The sequence below is a fragment of the Megachile rotundata genome, chromosome 1 (genome assembly GCF_050947335.1).
Source record: "Megachile rotundata isolate GNS110a chromosome 1, iyMegRotu1, whole genome shotgun sequence".
In the NCBI taxonomy this organism is placed as follows: Eukaryota; Metazoa; Arthropoda; class Insecta; order Hymenoptera; family Megachilidae; genus Megachile; species Megachile rotundata.
In genome coordinates this window covers 18,778,605-18,799,880 of record NC_134983.1, presented here as the reverse complement: position 1 = coordinate 18,799,880, position 21,276 = coordinate 18,778,605, and the positions used below count along the sequence as shown (strand labels likewise).

Sequence of the window (21,276 nt, the reverse complement as noted above, 5' to 3'; positions counted from 1 at the left end):
TAGGCCACGGTGAAAACCGTGAGTATAACGCTCGTGAAATAAATTGAAATTTATTGAAATAAATTTCATCTCGTCCTCCGAGTTTCCCATCGAGTTTTCTATTATTCAAATCGCATATTTATGTGCACGTACACATACGCTGGCAGTAATTGACTGTCGGAGGACGCACATACACGACGTTCGAGTAAGAGTAAACGGGCTTTGATGCGTGTCGGATTCACTATCGGGACAACACGAGCACCAAGGAAGTACTTACACGTTTCACAGCCTCGTATGAAAATGATTTCGCACCTATCCCAGCCGTTTAGCATTGCCGCGAGAGAAACGGTAGGAATTCGTATTTATTACTCACCTTCTAGCCGGACTAATTTGCACTTGCTATCGGCGCCATCCTTCCAGGAACTTTTCAATTAATGCAGATTTACGCTTGCTGACTGGAGCATTTTCGAGACACTTTCATCCTCAACTTCTCTGTTTTCGTTATGTGGAATTTCCTTTTTTTACGACCGTGCAATCGCATCATAATTCATTGGTCGTATTTTAGTAATATCGTTCACACGGTTTATTGCGATCGAGGATTTTCTATGTTTATCGTAATCTAGTTTATTACTTTTCGGTGTTTATGGTTTTCAGACTTTACTGCCTCAATATATATGTAATTAGAAAATATTTAAAGTAAACACCTTTTACTCTTTTCTTACTATTCCACTTTCGAATTCAAGGATTTAGCAGCTTCGCAATTTAGAAATTTAGAAAAAGAACTTAAGAATTTATAGTTTAACAGTTCCCATAATTTCATGCACAGAATTTCAAAGATTTCAAAATTTGAAATTTTCAAGCATCTAATTTTTCAAATTAAAAAATTTCATTTTTTATTTCTGCTACAGTCATTGAGAAATTACAAAAAGTTGTAATTAAGCATTAAGAGATTTTGTATATGGAAAAAGTGAGGATCCGAACGACGGAAGCAGCTCGCCACAGGAAACGCTGAAAGGCGTACACCTGCCGGTCGCGTTGTCAGCGAGTTAACGGACGAGGATAGGCAGAGAATCGAAGACGGCCGATCGAGGGGAGCCATAAGGAAACGGCGAACGAAGCGGGAGTCCCGTGTTCCTCTTCTCTCTTCTCCGCTCCTCTCGAGACCTGTACGAGAACCGTAATGGACGAATGGGCAGCTGCTGGCAAGGATTTAACGCGAGGACCTGGGTGGTCCCGGATAGATACGTATTCACGAGAGTTATACGTGCTCGCGGCGCTACGTATTCATAACCTTATCCACGCTCCGCAGAAAATAATGCCGCACGCTATTCATTATGTATACGTACTTACACGTGTACGTATATAATCCGTGTACGTTTGTGTGCATGTGTGCGACGACAGCGTGCATCGAAGCGGACCGCATGCGGCGCGACTTTTCTTCTGCTCGTCGAAAGGGAGCGCGTATCCGCGTGTCTTCGACTTCGTTCCGCCATCATCGAAACCGAGTTCCGGTGAATCGATGAATAAACTAATCGCGAATTGATACACCTGCTTAAACTCTACGGATACGGGACAAGGAAAGGAGACACAACAAATTTAAATGCCCGCGAGGAATGAATCATGGGAGATTTCGAAGTGCGCATGCGCATAGTTTTGCAATATGGCGGACGGCAACGATTACCTAACCTAACCATACATTTACTAGTAATTGTAATAAATCTGTATATTCTTGCTGTGCGTAGTCTCTCGTATCTTTATGAGTTGTTTCTAATAATCATTTCTTTGTTTCTTTGTATTATTTTAATAAAAATAGGGTCATGAAACTTAACATTTCAATTATTATTGGCACTGTGGAGTGCTGGTATAGTGAGCACTTCTTGAAGAAGTACAGCATGACCTGCAAGTGGATAATCAAGGTTTCACTCAGCCGATATCAAAAGTGGGATAATGTTTTTGGTTGATGAAAATGTATCTGCTGTATTGTAGAGATCGACTATACAGATGAAATGATACGTTTTTTCTTATGGTACTGAGAGATTCTTTACAGGAATACAAAGGCTCGTAGGTGTAATGACTTCCTTTCAGTGATCCCTCTGTTCGCGAGTTTTTGTTTTCCCTGAAGGTATTCTCACGACATGACACGAGGAAAAATTCGTTTCATTTAGAGAAACAAGTAGCTATGTAGTTACAAGCCTTTGTGCAGGTACAGTGTGATCATGACATCTTTCAGACTTGTAGAACAAATCAGTAAAAGTTTCTGGAACAAGTAAAACTACGAGTATGCGAAAGAAAGAAATATGAAAGAAAGTATATACATGACCTGATTATCCTTATCTTTTCTAGTGCCTCAAATTTTGTTAATTACATTATTAATTATTTAAAGAATTACATAGAAGTTTATACATCTGAGTGTTATAATAATATAACATTTTACTATTAACTTTGCATTTTAATACACCAGGTGTCTGTGTACATGATTAACAAATAAAATAAGTGTATTTCTCGTTATCTGCATGCACACAACGTGCATAGATTCGAGTACCTATCTTGTTTTCTAACTCCTATGATGAGAACTAGTCAAGATACTGGAGTTTTTGGTTCTAGATGACTTCCTTCGCTAATTGAAAACGATGTTTTAATCGATCAAGTGATCAACTGGAATAACTGCTAGTTGTCGATAAGTGATCCAAAACATGAACTCAGGCGATGTACATAATTACACCAATTAGCGAGTCATTGAACTCTGAAACAGTTAACATTGCAATGTCAGAACAATAAAAGGTACTAGACGCATTTGAAACAATAATTCTCTATTGATACGTAATACGGTTCTAACATGAACGTACACAAACCAGTAAATCAGCTACAATATCTTTTAAAGGAACTATAGAGGAATGATATGTAGCTTTGCAATACAACGCGTGATGATATGACACCAGCCGGTATTATAACGTGTGGTGAAATAATACTTGGTGATATAAGGCGAGGTGAAATAACACTTAACGATAGGACACACGATAAAATAATATTTGGGTTTATAACTAGTAGTGAATTAACCCATGATGATATGAGTTTAGTAAATACTAGTAAGGCATTATTGGATGCGTGGCTATGTAGTGCGTAGCGATAAGATGCGTGAGAGTATTACTCGTGGTGATACAGCAAGTGGCGATATAACAAGTGGTGATATATCGAGTGGTGAAATGACTCGTAACTATATAACGTGTTATTATAACGAACACGTGGCAATATAGAACCCGTGGCGATATAACACGTGGCAATATAGAACCCGCGGCGATATAACACTTGGCAATATAGAACCCGTGGCGATATAACTGGTGGCAATATAGAACCCGCGGCGATATAACACTTGGCAATATGGAACCCGTGGTGATATAACAAGTGGCTATAGTGAACGCGTGACGATATAACACGTGGCAATATAGAACCCGTGGCGATATAACGCGTGGCAATATGGAACCCGTGGCGATATAACACGTGGCAATATGGAACCCGTGGAGATATAACACGTGGCAATATAGAATCCGTGGCGATATAACACGTGACAATATGGAACCCGTGGCGATATAGGACGTGGCAATATAAAACCCATGGCGATATAACATGTGGCAGTGTAGAACCCGTGGCGATATAACACGTGGCAAATAGAACCCATGGCGATATAACAGGTGGCTATAGTAAACGCGTGACGATATAACACGTGGCAATATAGAACCCGTGGCGATATAACACGTGGCAATATAGAACCCGTGGAGATATAACACGTGGCAATATAGAACACGTGGCAATATAGAACCCGTGGCGATATAACACGTGACAATATGGAACCCGTGGCGATATAGGACGTGGCAATATAAAACCCATGGCGATATAACATGTGGCAGTATAGAACCCGTGGCGATATAACACGTGGCAAATAGAACCCATGGCGATATAACAGGTGGCTATAGTAAACGCGTGACGATATAACACGTGGCAATATAGAACCCGTAGCGATATAACACGTGGCAATATAGAACCCGTGGCGATATAACACGTGGCAATATAGAACCCGTGGCGATATAACATGTGGCAATATCGAACCCGTGGCGATATAACACGTGGCAAATAGAACCCATGGCGATATAACAAGTGGCTATAGTGAACGCGTAACGATATAACCTACACATTTTACAATAATGGAGTCCATCGCTAGTGTACACGAAACCTTATCTAAAATCGGCAATATAACTAGAGTCCACCACGTAACTCCGCCCGTTCCACAAATAAAAAACTAATCCGGATAAGACTTAAATCGTCACAAGCATATCATCAAAAAAATCAACTATCATTTAAAACTTGCCTCCCAGTACAATCAATACCTTTGTCTCGGTTTTACCCAGTCGTTCATATTTTTTCCATCCACAGCCGTATCTGGTATATTTGTCAAGTATCGCTCGAAGGGAAATTCGAGCGTAATTATACACCGCTACGGTCATCGGTTATATAATTACACCGTGCTGGATACGAATTTAAGCTGGTACATACACGCGTGCACGTATATACGTCGAGTGCAGTTGTCCGCTATCTGCATACATCGGACAAGCACGAGCCGCACGAGGGCGAAACATTTTTCCAAAGTGCCTCGGTAGGTGGATACGTCTCGCGGTGGTACGGATACGTAGACGAGGAACTTCATTGTTGCCTCTCGTAATGCTTACAATGAAGTCACGTTGAATCGATGAATGCGATACAAGCGTCCGTGCTTTCTTATCACGGCACTGTGATTTAATAAATCACGAAAACGACGCGTTTAATACGCGTATCTGTGCGGATACGTCAACGCCAACACACGGGGTTTTTAACCCCTTGCGGGGTGTCTACACGATATGGGGAGCTTTTGTGTCGCGAATATGACCGTAGTCACGTAATTTTAAGGGCCACGTGCTGATAGTGACTGTACTCAGCAAACTTTCTATACTTCCACGATAAACTTAGCCTAAAATCAGTAGATGTCAATGTCTGTAAATCTTGTTATTCTTGGTCAAGAATCGGCAACTTGTCTAGACCTTCATACGCCTTAGAATCGAATCAAAAAATGTCCTAATTCTAAAAATAATTGTAAGCATTACAAGAGGCAACAATAACAGTGACTCCACTCAGCAAATTTTCTATACTTCGACGGTGAACTTAGCCTAAAATCAGTAGATGTCAATGTCTGTAAATCTTGTTATTCTTGGACAAGAATCGGCAACTTGTCTAGACCTTCATACGCCTCAGAATCGAATCAAAAAATGTCCTAATTCTAAAAATAATTGTAAGCATTACGAGAGGCAACAATGACAGTGACTGCACTCAGCAAATTTTCTATGCTTCGACGGTGAACTTAGCCTAAAATCAGTAGATGTCAATGTCTGTAAATCTTGTTATTCTTGGTCAAGAATCGACAATCTGTCTAGATCTTCATACGCCTCAGAATCGAATCAAAAAATGTCCAAATTCTAAAAATATCTACATTGACGAAATTCCTAAATCCCCCAAAAATCTGTAGATACAAAAAATTTCTAGACCTCGTCACGTACACCGTAAAGCAGATCTATCTTATCCGTCATGTACCTCGCTTTTTCCCGTAGGGAACGCGTCCGCAAAAAAAGGAACAGGTTGCTAATTTGTACCATGATCGCGCTAATCAATATTCGGTTTTTGTCGCGCCCGGTAAATGAAGTTCGGCCGCGAAACGAAGAAACGCGGGGTGGTAATCTCTGAGAAATTACACAGTACGTTGCATCCGCGACGGACTCGCTTTTAATTACCTAATTTCTCTTTACGACGAACGTCTGGCTTTATTTGGCGTTCCATTAGCGGCGGTGCTCGGCCGATCTTGGCCGTTACACGGTTTACGAGAGTGTATACGAGAGGAATGGTCCGCGACGTGCTTTTTAGACGTTCGACGAACCTCCTCGTTCTGTTCTGAGAGTGCCGGTGCTACATCAAAGCTCCATGGCACACGGTTAATATATGCAAGCCTCGACTCCGCGACCGGCGTACGCGATTCGACACCGTAGCAACGGATGGATGAATAACGACAGACTGGCAAATTGATGTTACAACGAATCGAAAGCGCCGAGTGATTTATATCCCGCGTAAAAATCCTACCCTATGCAAATACATTAGATTTTCTACTGAGGCCTTCACGAATATTTATGCGAGGAGCGTTTATTGACCGCTAAGAAACTATTATGCTTAACGTCTTTGAACGTACTTAATGGAACTAGTGATCTGGATACGCTCGACCACTTTTTATCGGTTGTTGCAGGGCTTGTTAAATAAAATAGATATATATTCTGTTTAATTTCATTAAAATATTGAGACGAATGTTTGAGATAAAATTTATTATTTCAGTATTTTTGTGTTGAGATAAATTGTTTTATGAGAAATTACGGCTATAGATTATTAAATGTATTTGTGTATGTAAAATAGTTTTTGGTATGTATTTTGTAGGATACTGCTTTTGCTATGTGATTTATTTGAATTTTGAATTAAAACTTTCCGCTCGACATATTCCCCTCGTATACGTAATATAAAATCGCTACTTAAAATTCCGAACAATTTATGCATTATAAATCTCACAAATTTATATCCATATTACACAGTCAATTAATTAGGAACGAAAGATTATAAACATCGTTTAAGTGTTAATTGCCTTCACCGCTATAATTTCCATAATTTGCTAAAGTTTCATGGGAGAGTGATTCTATACTTCAACTAATAGTTTAGTTTTATACGACGTCTACCTTCTACACCGGGAAATCTCAGACATTATTATCTTGATACTTGTAACATGATATTTTGTACATTCTTCCCCAAGATCTTTTCTATACCAATTTCCACAATTTCCACGTTTCCTAATTCCCAATTCTACCAATTCTAATTTCCCCAATTCTTAATTTCTCTAATTTCCACTTTTCCCAATTCTCAATTACATTAATTTCCAATTCCCCAAATTCCACATTCCCGAAACTCCAAATTCTCCCAATTCCACATTCCCGAAACTCCAAATTCCCTCAATTCCACTTTCCCCAATTTCTAATTTCTCCAATTTTCACTTTTCCCAATTCTCAATTATACCAATTCCAAATTCCCCAAATTCCACATTCCCCAAATTCCACATACCCCAAATTCCACATTCCCCCAATTCCACATTCCCCAAATCCCAAATTCCCCCAATTCCACTTTCCCCAATTCCCAATTCTCCCAATTCTAATTTCTCAAATTCCAATTTCCCCAATTTCCACTTTCCCCAATTCTCAATTCTCCCAATTCTAATTTCCCAAATTCCAATTTCCTCAATTCTCAATTTCCCCAATTTCCACTTTCCCCAATTCCATTTTCCCCAATTTCCACTTGCCCCAATTTCAATTACCCCAATTTCCAAATCCCAGTCGAAGGGCTATCGATTAAAATTCGCAACGACCAGATCCCACTTCCATCCACCGGGAATGTGTTGGATTCCGTATTTTACAAATGCACTTTGTATTTCACAAATCTTGACTATGCAAATTATGAATCTGGACTTCAAATTGAAGTGTATTTAAAATTCGAGTAAGGTTAATCACAGTTGAAGTGCGTCACGTGTCGGACTCGTCAAAGTGTGGCAAGGGTTAAACGTTTACACTGTCTCGCAAAGGCGCTTGTTCATGATCGCGCTCGGCTGCAAGCTATCACTCCCGCTTCCGGGCGCGCGTGGTCTCCGCGCTATGGTTGGTCCGTGTTTTTCCTTAATAATTCGAAAACGGCGCTTTAGACTCCATTTTTGCAAAGGGAAATTTTGTTCAGAATGACGTGTTTTACCACCATTACTGGTTACAGTGGTTGTGATATATTCTGTACATGAATGTATTACTATATTTACTGCACTACCGTAGTATTTAAGATTTACTGCACTACCGTAGTATTTAAGATTTACCGCACTATCATAGTATAGTAAAATGTAACGACAGCTGCCCCTCATTTCAGTTACTAGTGAATCTGAACATTGCACTAGTGGTACACCCTGTATATTCCATGGTTCAGAAAGAAAGAAAAGAAGCACAGCGTTCATGTATAGCCGTAAAGTAATTAGAGACGTAATTATCGTGTAGAACTTTTAGGCGGTACCAAACGAGAAAGAAATTGCAGGTCTTATCCGAGTTGCGATCCGTCCTTTCCCAAGCTAGTCTTCTTCAGCGTGGAAGATGAACCGTGCGGCCTACTTTTTCATCGTACCATGGAACACCAGAAGCAATACACCCACGATATTCGAACGTATAGCCTGTGAGATCTTGATCGTCCCGTTATTGTACGCCAATTAATTGCAAGTTCATCGTGCCTCGGAGGTCGAGAGTCATGGATTCTCTTCGATTAATTCGACGCGAGAACGTCGGACAGAGGAGTAACAAAACACAATGAGTGTGAAGGATTTATTTTTAGAGGCTCCAAAAGAAATATGCTGTTCAGCAAAATTATGGTGCCACATTCTACTCTTTGGTATTAAGTTTTTAGTCTTTGGTAAGGGTACTGTGGTGCTAGATTCTACTTTTTGGTATTAAGTTTTTACTCTTTGGTATCCGTGCTGTGGTACCATGTTCTACTCTTTGGTATTAAGTTTTTACTCTTTAGTAAGAGTATTGTGGTACCACATTCTACTTTTTGATATTAAGTTTTTACTCCTTAGTAAGAGTACAGCACACTTACGAGTTAAGAATAGTTAACCTCGTAAGGATTTTCACTTAATCTTTCTAGCAGCACCAATATTAATTAATCTAACGATAGTTGAAACAATATTTATTATTAAACTTTGTCAGGTACTTTTCTGCATTTTCATTGTCCTTCCTTTTATGCTTTATTCTTTGTCTTCATTTCTATTTATAATCATGAAAGAAAATTTTCCTTATTTGTTCAAAGAATTGGTTCATTTTTTATCAAATGCGAAAAGTTTCTGACTGAGCGACACAGTCGAGAGTTTTGTGCATGAAGATATTTTTAGATATTATGCTAAGATCTAAAAATTGAAATGACATACACAAAAATTCCATGGAAGGTACATAAGTTAAGCAGTGTCACTGACTCCGTTTCACCTCGTGCCAGTTTAAAGAACGGAAGACGTCCGGTCTCGCTTTTGCACAGAGGAGACTTCCTGCGGCGTGAGTCATCGTCGTGTCTTTATATCACGACGGATCTCATTAAGTTGCCGTCAGTCATGCCGACTCCGCTATAACCGCACGTTCCTTCAAACTGACCAGATCCAGATACGCCAATAGCTCAGCCACCAATTTCGTTCGGCAACGTGTGGCTCGGGAGAAAGCGTTCGATATACGTCTCCTTTCAAAATTTGTTGAAACTTCGTTACATCAAAATTGACTAAATGTATCTTCGTTTATAGTTAAGTCAGGTACGTCCGACGTGCATTCTCACTTGATTTATTAGTCGAATTTTCACTGTTGGTAGTTGGTAAATTAAAAATATTTCTGTTGACAAGTTTGTCGAATTTTTTCGAGTTATTATTTCCGTATTAATTACTATTAATTACTATTGTCTGTTTCACTGTGTTTATACATCATAATATATGAAACACTATAGTTTTAGTTTAAAAATATTACAATTTGTTACATTGAACAAACTTGTGAATGTGGTTCATCTTTCGACACGGATTTCTTACTGAACTTGACATTTTTTCTTATTCCACTTCTTACTGAACTTGAACCAAATTCCTTCTTCTCCAACTTTCTACAGAAATTAATAAAAATTCCTTCTCGTTTAACTTGATAAAAATTTCCTTAATGTTCCCCATGTCGATAACGTTATCGGTACAATATTCTTCAGGTACATTTATTCTCCTTTTATCGTATACGAGGTTTCCCTACAAGCTTTAGCATATGGGGTTTGGCAGGAGAGTTCATGAGGGATTGTCACGGCACTGGGGTTTCCGCACAATCGAGCGATTTAAATGCATTCCTTACGTCGACCGTGCGTCTTTCTCAAAGACATTGTCTTATCACAGACGACGATCACGTCGTTTCACGAAAAGGTTTCCACAGAATTTATTTTGATACGTTCACAAAAGATTCTTACCTTCGGCTTTTAGGAACCGAACGTCCAATTTTGTACGAAATTTTAAATCTTCAAGTAGGCAAAATTATTTCTTTACTTTGCAACAGAAAATTACCAAATAATTTGACATTTGATTGAAAATAAATTCAAAAAATTCCCTAGACTTAAAAATTCCCAATTTCCATATCTCTAGATTGCAATATTTTGAAACTGCAAAATTCTACAATTCTGAAATGTGTACATTAAAAAATCCATAGATTTGAAAAATTCCCTAGATCTGAAAATTCCTTGGATTTGAAAAATTCCCCAGATTTGAACATTTCCTAGATGTGAAAATTTTTTAGATTTGAGAAATTTCCTAGATTTGAAAATTCCTTAGATTTGAAAATTCCCTAGATCTGAAAATTCCTTAGATTTGAAAAATTCCTCAGATTTGAAAAAAATCCCTAAATTTGAAAAATTTCCTAGATTCAGAAAATCTCTACTTTCAAATCCCCAAATTCCAAAACGTTAAAATTTCTGAATTCTGTAATTCCAAAATGCCTAAATAAAAAAATCCCTAGATGACGAAATCCTCACATGTTAATTCCCTTAATCCCATATCCCTCTAAATTTTATTATCTCCATCACAGTTCCCTAATTTTCTTTTTTCCAAAATTCCCCAAATCACAAAACCCCAATTCCGAAATCTCAACTTCTAAATTCCGGAAATATACATTCATTTTCACTGCGGCATTCGATCGATATACCATTTCACAGAGAACGAAACGAAGTAACAAAAGGAAACATCGACGCGATTAACAGAATAACAATGCGACTTTCTCACTATTCAATTAGCGATCCGTTCATCATATTTTATTATCGAGTGGATCTTGAGAACGGGCGAAACTTTTCTCCCGTATGGTGGAATTGAACGTTAGAAACTGAATGCAGACGTATACGGCAGTTAGACACGCGATACCTGCCGGGCAGAATTGTTCCGTTATGTGTTTTTTGTACATATCGACCGTTTAATTTCTGTCGTTTCACCTTGTACCAGTTTGCCTGGAAATGGTTCGGCTGAAAATCGCGGGAAGAAAAAGGACTTCCTCCGCGGTGATTCATCGACGTGTGCACTTTCTTATCAACGAGTAACATATGTACACGTTTTTACCCTGTGACGCGTGAAACGATATCGATAATTGCCGACTTAATAAGCGAAAAATATACCAATGACATAGTAATAATGAATTTGTTTTGTTAATACACGTTTACGGATTAATTAAACGGGAAACTGGTCCATTAATCGAGTGAAAGCAATGATGCATTTATGGATGGTGTTTTGTCGACTTCCATTCGATTCTAAGAAAAATCTTGCGCATCAACGTGGATTATGTGAGACATAAATTAACTCCTCTTTAGATACTTTTTGTTATCGGTGCTTGAGAGATTTATTATCTCGAGTGACTGAAAAACGTCGTTAACGAGTTAAATGTCGATATTCGTTCCAGTTAAATACCCATGGAATCGAAACGATCGGATGTTCGGTAAAGTAGAATGATCGAAAGTAAGATAATTTTAATTCTGAAAATTGTACATATAAGAATTGACATTTTGAATAAAATGTTATCCAACAAATACAACTCAGTACAGGAAAGAAATACCGTAAGGAAGTTATTTTGACGGCAACGAAAACGACCAAACATCACGAACGTTTCTCGCGTTCCTTTTCCGTGCCCAAACGTCAAAAAGTTTGCGACGGCGATAAATTCCTGATCTCGAAGAACAAACAAAAGTTACGTTGAAAAATACTGGTGAGTGTCGTGGAGTTCCTTCGAGCGGAAACTACAACACTATATTAAAGGAATTGTCTGGATCGACTGCACCTTGGAACGTAGCCAAAAGGTGCGAGATTGCTTCGCAGATTCCTTCCAGGGGGCTGCAATTCGATGCGGCCATAATTGCCAGGCTTTCGTGCCAAATTTAAGGCCGCCTTTTCTAGAAACGGTGTACCGCGATATAAAGCGATGCGATATTCAAGGCTGCTCGAGAGTCACGCTACCGTTGTAGGTAGATTCTAGGTAACCTACATTGTGATGGTCAAACATGGAATAATCAAAGGTTAGCTATATTTCCCAACAACTCTTGAAAATGATTCGAATTCCGTATAATTTTATGTTCGATAATAGGCTGTGTCTTAACCCCACAATTTCGTAAACCCCATTTTGATATAATTTGTATCTTTGTCAGAGACTAATATCGTAAATAAATTTCCCTCAAGGGTAATTTGAATTTCGAGATTCTCTGGAAGTACATTATTAAATTACTCTGCGCCGTGTTTCGCTTACAATGAAATTTCCAAAGCGTAACATCTCGAGAAAGAACGTCTCGGAGCAATTTTCGTCTGACACTCGTCGCTCTGATCCAATCATGGTCCCTTCGCGCATCATTCTTCTCGGAATCGTCTGATCCCCGAGTACCCTTTTCTCGTCCCGCAAGGCCACGTGGATTGCTCTGCGCGAGGATTCCTTCAGCCGGCTGATGACTGGTGGAGGGCGTAAATCAATTAGACGGCCATCGTGGTAGTTGTTGATACAATAAAAAGAAACGTGACGTTGCCTTGTGGCTCGCAGGAAATGAGGAACGATGCGAGAACCGGAGGGTGACTGGAACGTGTCTCGACGGCAACGAGCATTTCCGCATTTCTGGATTATTTTTATACTGACCTTCTATCTTTAATCAGATAGTCTAGCCGTACGTATCATGCTAGTCTTAATTGATTTGCCACGCGATTGCAACTGACGTGTTCGATTAACCTTTATTTTCTACTATTAGCAACGGTAAATTTTATTCACCGAAAATACCTTTTCTACCTACAAATTTTACGACTTTTGTGTCAAATTTGGGAATCTAGACAATTTTTGGGATCGAGAACATTTGGAGAATTTGGGGAATTTTGAGGATCTAGGGAATTTTGGGGATCTAGAGAATTTTTGGAATCGAGAAAATTTTGGGGATCTGGAGAATTTTGAGGATCTAAGGAATTTTGTGGATCTAGAGAATTTTGGGGATCTAAGGGGTTTTGGGGATCGAGGAAATTTTGGGGCACTAAGGAATTTTGGGGATATAAGATGTTTTGGGGATCTAGAGAATTTTCGGGATTTAGGGAATTTTTGAAATCTAGGAAATATGATGGATCTAGGAATTTTCTAGGGCTAGGGAATTTTGGGGATCTGAAGAATTTTGGGAATCTAGAGAGTTTTTGGGATCTGGGAATTTTTTAGTTTTCGAGGTCCAGGGAATTTTGGGGCTTGTGAATTTACGGAGTGCCGATTTTACATAATTTAGGGAATTTTTGGTTTTGAAATTTAGGGGTTCTACGGAATGTTGAAAATCTAGATAATTTTGGGAATTGAGAAATCTTCGATTTTGAGAATTCGAAAATTCGGAGAATCTAGGAAATATAGATACTCCAGGGATTTAAAAGGTCTAGGGATTTTGAGATCTGGGTAATCTAGGGAATTTGGGAATGTAGGTAGTTTCATAATTTTGAGTGATATAGGGAATTTAGAAAGCCTTGTAAAGTTGAGGTATATAGAAGATGTAAGGAATTTGAAAACTTGATCCTTCAGAAATATTTGCAAATTTACACCATCGAAGATTTGAAATCTTAAAAAATCATACAACGACGATACTTATAACATGAAACTTTGCTTTGAATATTATAGCTATCACTACTTTAACATCTTCAAACTAATATGAATATAATATACTTATTTTAAAGATTCAGTAGAGTTAATTATACCAGTCGCAAATATCAAATATTATGGTACTAGAGATACATTTACTTTGGACGTCTTCACAGACGTCCTCGCGTGCAAAACGTTTTACCACATCATCAATTAATCCCGTGATGCATTAATTACTGCACATTTAAACGTAACCGAACGACGTTCGTCGAAAGTCGAGGATCGTTGAAGTGGCTCGAACCACTCGGAATAATGTAACTAATGCAGAGTGGTGCTTTAGCGACCCATCCATTCGTTCGTCCCGCCTAAGTGTACGTTGCACTTGTGCTCGTACGAAAGTTTTGCGAACGCGGATAACGGTACGATGAACTCTCTCGTAATCATAGATAAGAGTAACCGCGAGGAGATGAAGCGCAAACCACTTAGCAAATAAAATGAAACGATATTAATTATATAAAAGATTCGTGTATTATCCGTAACCGATAAATCTCCTGATACTGAGTCTCGTAATCTGTGCATCGGTATGCATTCATAAATTCATCCGTTGAGGTTTTTGTCTTTCATCTGAACCAACCATAATTTATCTTAGATTTACCTTATCTTGTGGACGTCTAGTAACCTTGTTACTTTGACAGTTACAGCGCTGTTCCAAATATACAACCAAAATAAAATAATATAGAACACCTTACCATTGAATTACCTACACAAGAAGGTAAAAATATGTATTGTCACTAAGAAAAATCAACAAGCCCTTAATATTTTATCTTCTATTAAAGTAGATCTCCCAATCATTTCTCTGTAAGGATATTACTACATAAAAATGATAAATTGCGCACCACATATTCAGTCAACATGTATGTCTCCACGGTAATACTAAGCGTACCTCATCATGCAAGAACCTGACAGACGTATTCGTTTGTTATATTACAGAACCCGTGATGCGACCGCCACCGAGTCGTCGGAATCGTTAGCAGAGGGCCGCGAAAAATGGCCTCGATCTTGGGAGACGGAACAGGCCCCGGAGGCTCGGGACCGTCCCGATGCCTCTTGCTTCTACAAAGGTCCCTGGCGATTCAGTTGACCAGAGGTCCGCCTCCTCAGGTTCTGAACGCCAGCCAACGGGAGAGTCCCAAAGAGCATCCAGCCGACGAGATGTGGATGTACGATAAAGGCTACAATTTGTTTCAGGTGAGTTAACGCGTTCCATATTCCCCTGCGTTATCTAGCTTCTCTAATCCCACCTACAGTATGTACATTCTACACATCTTTCTTTCTTCTTTTACTGGACAGCTTTTCTTCTACTTATTATTCACTTAGGTATTTTTATCGGGATGTGATAACATCTAGGGATATTGGGATATGATGATGTTGGCGTCTAGGGAAATTGGAAGACACGGGGAGTTGTATCTAGGGATTTGGAATCGAGAGAATTCGGGGTCTAGGGAATTTGGAGATCTAGGGAACTCGAGGATCTAGGGAATTGGGGATCTAGGAATTCGGGATCTAGGGAATTCGGAATTTAGTGAATTTGAAATCTATGGAATTTGGGATCTAGGGAATTCGGAATCTAGGGAATTGGGGATCTAGGAATTCGGGATCTAGGGAATTCGGAATTTAGTGAATTTGGAATCTAGGGAATTGGGGATCTAGGAATTGGGGATCTCGGGAATTCGGAATTTAGTGAATTTGAAATCTAGGGAATTGGGCATCTAGGAATTCGGGATCTAGGGAATGCGGAATTTAGTGAATTTGGAATCTATGGAATTTCGGATCTAGGGAATTCGGAATTTAATGAATTTGGAATCTAGGGAATTGGGGATCTAGGAATTGGGGATCTCGGGAATTCGGAATTTAGTGAATTTGAAATCTAGGGAATTGGGCGTCTAGGAATTCGGGATCTAGGGAATTCGGAATTTAGTGAATTTGGAATCTATGGAATTTCGGATCTAGGGAATTCGGAATTTAGTGAATTCGGAATCTAGGGAATTGGGGATCTAGGAATTCGGGATCTCGGGAATTCGGAATTTAGTGAATTTGAAATCTAGAGAATTGGGCATCTAGGAATTCGGGATCTAGGGAATTCGGAATTTAGTGAATTTGGAATCTATGGAATTTCGGATCTAGGGAATTCGGAATTTAGTGAATTCGGAATCTAGGGAATTGGGGATCTAGGAATTCAGGATCTCGGGAATTCGGAATTTAGTGAATTTGAAATCTAGGGAATTGGGCATCTAGGAATTCGGGATCTAGGAAATTCGGAATTTAGTGAATTTGGAATCTAGAGAATTGGGAATCTACGGAAATCGGGATCTAGGGAATTTGGAATCTAATGAATTTTGTAATTTAGGGAATCGGTGATCTAGGGAATTGAAGATCTAGGAATTCGAGATCTGGGGAATTGAGCATCTAGGGAATTTGAAATCTAGGGATTCGGGATCTAGGTAAAAGATCTAGCAATTGGAAAACATACGTCTGATCGCACTCTACAGACATTTCATCTTTACAGTATAATTTTGCTCATGCTAATAACATAGAATCGATAACCTAATTTATTCGACCAAGAACAAGAAGTTCGTGTACCGTAGAAATTAAAAATTGACGTCGAACATGAATCAAAATTGACAAGAATGGTGGAGGACGAGCGCGTTGACGTAGGCTCTTGTCAGAATAGAGGAGAAAAAATGAAAGAGGAAGGATTACGACACGTCGAATAGTTGGCAAGACTATAGAGAACATCCGCCACTTAGCTCGTCTCGTTCTATCCCCCCCGTTAAGTTTGCTACGCAAAATTGCTCGTAATTCATATTGTCTCATTCCGGCGTAACGGTGCATCCAATCAACGCCAATCTTACTTTGGAAACGCCGAGTTGTAAAAACCAGCGAACAGACGTAAGAGGAATGTATCGTCTCCTATGTCAAGCGTTTCCGAGAGTAATTTCGAGTTTTATACCGCCCTCGGTAACTCGAATAAAACGTCCATCCTCTGAGCCATGACGAAACGCACCGATTAACTTAAACGAAAAAGAGACGCAAAAATGTCTTCTACCGAACGTTACGTAATTGATTGAGATCCTACGCGAATCTCTTAACCTTGTAATTTGTACACTTTTTGTCACGTGACAAGGTACATGGGACACGAATGTTCGTACAAAAAATGCTAGAGTACTCTGTGTTGATCAGTTGAAAATGTGAAAAGCAAAGTAACGAATTGTTATCGTGTATCATAAAGCACGCAAAATTCTATTCCATTATTGAAGAGAGTAGTATGGTGGTAGTAACGGAGACTGTCGACGCCAGGCAAAGGAAACAAAATTGGGACACGCCTTTCAACGGGAGAGTGCCCTTCAGATTCAATGAGCACTCGCCAAGGGTGGAGCACCCTCCGGGGAAAGTTAACCACGGCACCGTCGGAAAAGACTCGTCGATGGTACATAGTTTATGGTCCATTGCAAAAGCGTCTGGTTCGATTCACGACAATAGCATCCTTCAAGCGAGCGTAGCCGAGAGTCGCTCTTTGTTACCTGCGTCTCGTTGTGACTCGACTTCCTCCGTTAACACCTGTCCTCGGATAAATTGCACTTACGGAACTTCTTTACACTTCGTGCTCGCGCAAGGATATCGTGAAAGCGTTAACCTTGAACAAACGTTATAAACCCTTGGATCCTTGAAGCGGTTTGAAGAGCGTAAGGAAACTTCTTCACGGGTGAAAGTTGGGAAATCGAATCAGCCGAAAATTGGCGAGAAAACTTTCTCGGCGCTCGTGGGAGTGCCAAGTACTTTTTCTTCTTTGAAGATCGACGTTGCTGTTGGAACATTGTTCGAGGGGGAACGAAAATATAGATGAATCGGAAATGGAAGACGACCAAAAGCTGATCGACTATTGGGATATTCGGTCATTTTTCTTATTTTAGATTAAACTTTGATACGATTGCTATCGTTGAGGGAGACATTTGATATATTGCTATTCTACTGATTATATTGCAACTCGTTAGATTGCCACATGATATATCACCACGCATCACGTTGTAGAACTGTACATATCAGCGTGCATTATATTGCAGAATGTTTCATGTTACCTCGTGTTATATTGCCACGAGTTATTATTACCTCGTGCTATATTGCCGGTCGTTATTATCGACTCGTGCTATATCGCCGTGCGTTATATATTGCTTTACATTATATCGCCGCGTATTATTATCATCTCGTGTTATATTGCTGCAAGTTACTATTAGCTCGTGTTATATCGCCGGTCGTTACTATCGACTCGTGCTATATCGTTGAGCGTTATATATTGCTTCACATTATATCGTATTATTATCATCTCGTGTTATATTGCCGCAAGTTATTATTAGCTCGTGTTATATCGCCGGTCGTTACTATCGACTCGTGCTATATCGCCGTGCGTTATATATTGCTTTACATTATATCGCCGCGTATTATTATCATCTCGTGTTATATTGCTGCAAGTTACTATTAGCTCGTGTTATATCGCCGGTCGTTACTATCGACTCGTGCTATATCGTTGAGCGTTATATATTGCTTCACATTATATCGTATTATTATCATCTCGTGTTATATTGCCGCAAGTTATTATTAGCTCGTGTTATATCGCCGGTCGTTACTATCGACTCGTGCTATATCGCCGAGCGTTATATATTGCTTCACATTATATCGCATTATTATCATCTCGTGTTATATTGCCGCAAGTTATTATTAGATCGCGTTATATCGCCGGTCGTTATTATTGACTCGTGCTATATCACCGTGCATTATATATCGCTCCACGTTAAATCGCCACATATTAATATCATCTCGCGTTATATCGCCGCATAATAATATCATCTCGCGTTATATTGCCATGCATTGTATATTGTTTCACATCGTATATTACCAAGTGTCGCATTACCATGTGTTGCATTCTTAATGCATCGTATATCACCATACATCATATATCACCGCGCTTCATACACAATCACGTGATTTACTATTATATATTATACATGGCCACGTGATATAATTATGCGTTGTATTTCACCACATATACTAACAACGAATTTGCACCATTGTAACACAATAGTCTTTGATTAATTCTAAACTCTTGTTATATTGCCGTAAACGGAGCTAAAATAGTAAATGTGGCAATATAACAAAATTGTTCGATATTACTATTTAAAGTATTTAACTCCGCATAGCAGTAAACGCGTTAAGAGGAGTTAAACTGTCTTCCATTTTGCATATCATTGCGTGATCGCACCATATGAGAATTTTTCCTTCTTCCTTTCGCAACTTCCTCGAGGCATCGTGCCAAGAAACGCTGCAAGAACGCGGCTTACGTGCCGCTAAACGCGCGACACAAAGTACGACATTCTATTTTCCGTTTCCTGTTTCATAAACGCCAAAACGCACGGTGATTTAAATACCGGGGAACAGAAACGAGATCGAATGTTTGAAAACAAGTGCGCGTAACGTGGTGCTCGTACGATAACGATAAGAATAACGTAACACCCGGTGTGTCGGCGAGTATTGGATCAATGGACTGTAATTGGCAGACTAATTAGTGCCACGGCAGAAACCCGCTCGTTTATGGCCACTGTTATCGTTTCACAATACCGATATCGGTTTATTTATTACCGCGGTTAATTATTGTTCGACACAGTTCACTTTTAAGATGTTATCGTACTTTGAACGATCGAGCCGCTATAAAGATTTCATCTTGTTCGACTCGATTCGGTTCTCCTCGTCCAATATGACCGATAAACGTTGGACGCGTTTTAGATAAACATCGTGAACAAATCTAATTTTGTACTTTTACGTCGTAAATTCGAGTTAATTACGAGCGACCGAACTTTAGGACCAGCAGGGAAGTTACATGCTAGTTTCGAATCGACTGAAACAAATTCGCCAATTATTGAGACGTTAAATTAAAGCGGCTGGAACAGTTAAAAAAAGACGTAACGTATTATAATTAGTAATATCTGTGAAATGATCGGACATGAAATTAAACCTGTCCCGTCGAGTGAAAGCGCGACACGCGAGCTGAACGCTGTCACGGTGCACGGTGAATTTTGTTACGAGTTTCAAACGATAGAAGAAACGTGGTCGTTCAAGAATGAAAATAGAAAATTTCGATCATCTATTTTTTCTTACAATAATGTAAAATACATATTGACGTAATTTCGATTTTTGCGCGAATAGACCAGTTTCGAATCGACACATGTTACGTTATCATGAATTCAACGACCACGTGTCGAATGCACAATGCGTTCCATTCCTCGCGTATTGTATTAATCACGCGTTATATTGCCACGTACCATATTCATGCGTTATATTTGACACGCGTATTCAAATCACCCTGTTCTTTGCGGACAGCTTCTGGAAACAATGTTCGGTGTGATTATAAACAGGTCGAATTGCGACGCGTACGCATAGGTACTCCATTACAGCCAGCGAGTGAAACGTTCTTTCGTTTTATTGTGGATATTATGCCAGGAGCACACATACTTGCAATACGTTTCACGTCTAAGCGTGAAACGCGATCTTTGCAACAAACACCATTGCACGACGGCAACGCGGCGCAACGTGCATCTCTTCGGATGCACCGTGTGGAATCGTGTTACCCTCCGGTACAGATGAACCGTACGCGGAAATGGCTTGTAAATAGAAGCAAAACCGCTGGATTAATATAAATATTGTGGTCGAACGATCTACGGAAAATATCCGATTCGAAAAACAAAGCTTAACACTTTTAATCTTTGCAAAAAGTGTAAAGTACGATTATAATGTTACAATCCAATTATACCGCAACGTTATGTGGCTATGCGCTATGTTGCTACCCGTTATGTTGCTACGTGTCAAATTGATCATGTGTTATATCACAACAAATTCTCCACGCGATATATTGCCATGCTCCGAATTAACCTGGCGCTATATTACCACGCGACAAATTAACTTTACGCTATATTGCCATTTACCAAATTCACCTCGCGCTATATTGCTATTTTCCAAATTCATCTCGCGGTATATTGCCATTTGTCAAATTCACTTCGTGCTATATTGCCATGCACCACATTAATATTACGCTATATTGTCACGTGCCAAATTTACAACGCGTTATATCGCCACGCGCTATATTGCCATTTGCCAAATTCACTTTGTGCTATATTGCCATGCACCACATTAATATTACGCTATATTGTCACGCGTCAAATTAACCACGCGTTATATCGCCGCACGCTATATTGCCACTTGCCAAATTAACCTCGCGCTATATTGCCATGCGTCAAATTAACTATACACTACATTGTCACGCGCCAAATTCACAACGCATTATATCGTCACGCGCTATATTGCTATTTGTCAAATTCACCTCGCGCTATATTGCCATGCACCACATTAATATTATGCTATATTGTCACACGCCAAATTCACAACGCGTTATATCGTCACGCGCTATATTGCCATTTGCCAAATTCACCTCGCG

The 21,276-nt window shown here is 39.4% G+C and overlaps 1 protein-coding gene across 2 annotated transcripts in view; it reads left to right on the top strand.

The window, feature by feature from the left end:
• knockout (Stork-head domain-containing protein knockout) overlaps positions 1-21,276 on the top strand; it is a 163,808-nt gene that overhangs the window by 65,852 nt on the left and 76,680 nt on the right. For both annotated transcript variants that reach the window (XM_003704094.3, XM_012287141.2), the window contains exon 3: positions 14,727-14,984. In XM_003704094.3, coding sequence (XP_003704142.1) covers positions 14,784-14,984 — 201 coding nt within the window. In that variant the 5' untranslated portion in view covers positions 14,727-14,783. The remainder of the gene's footprint in view (positions 1-14,726; positions 14,985-21,276) is intronic.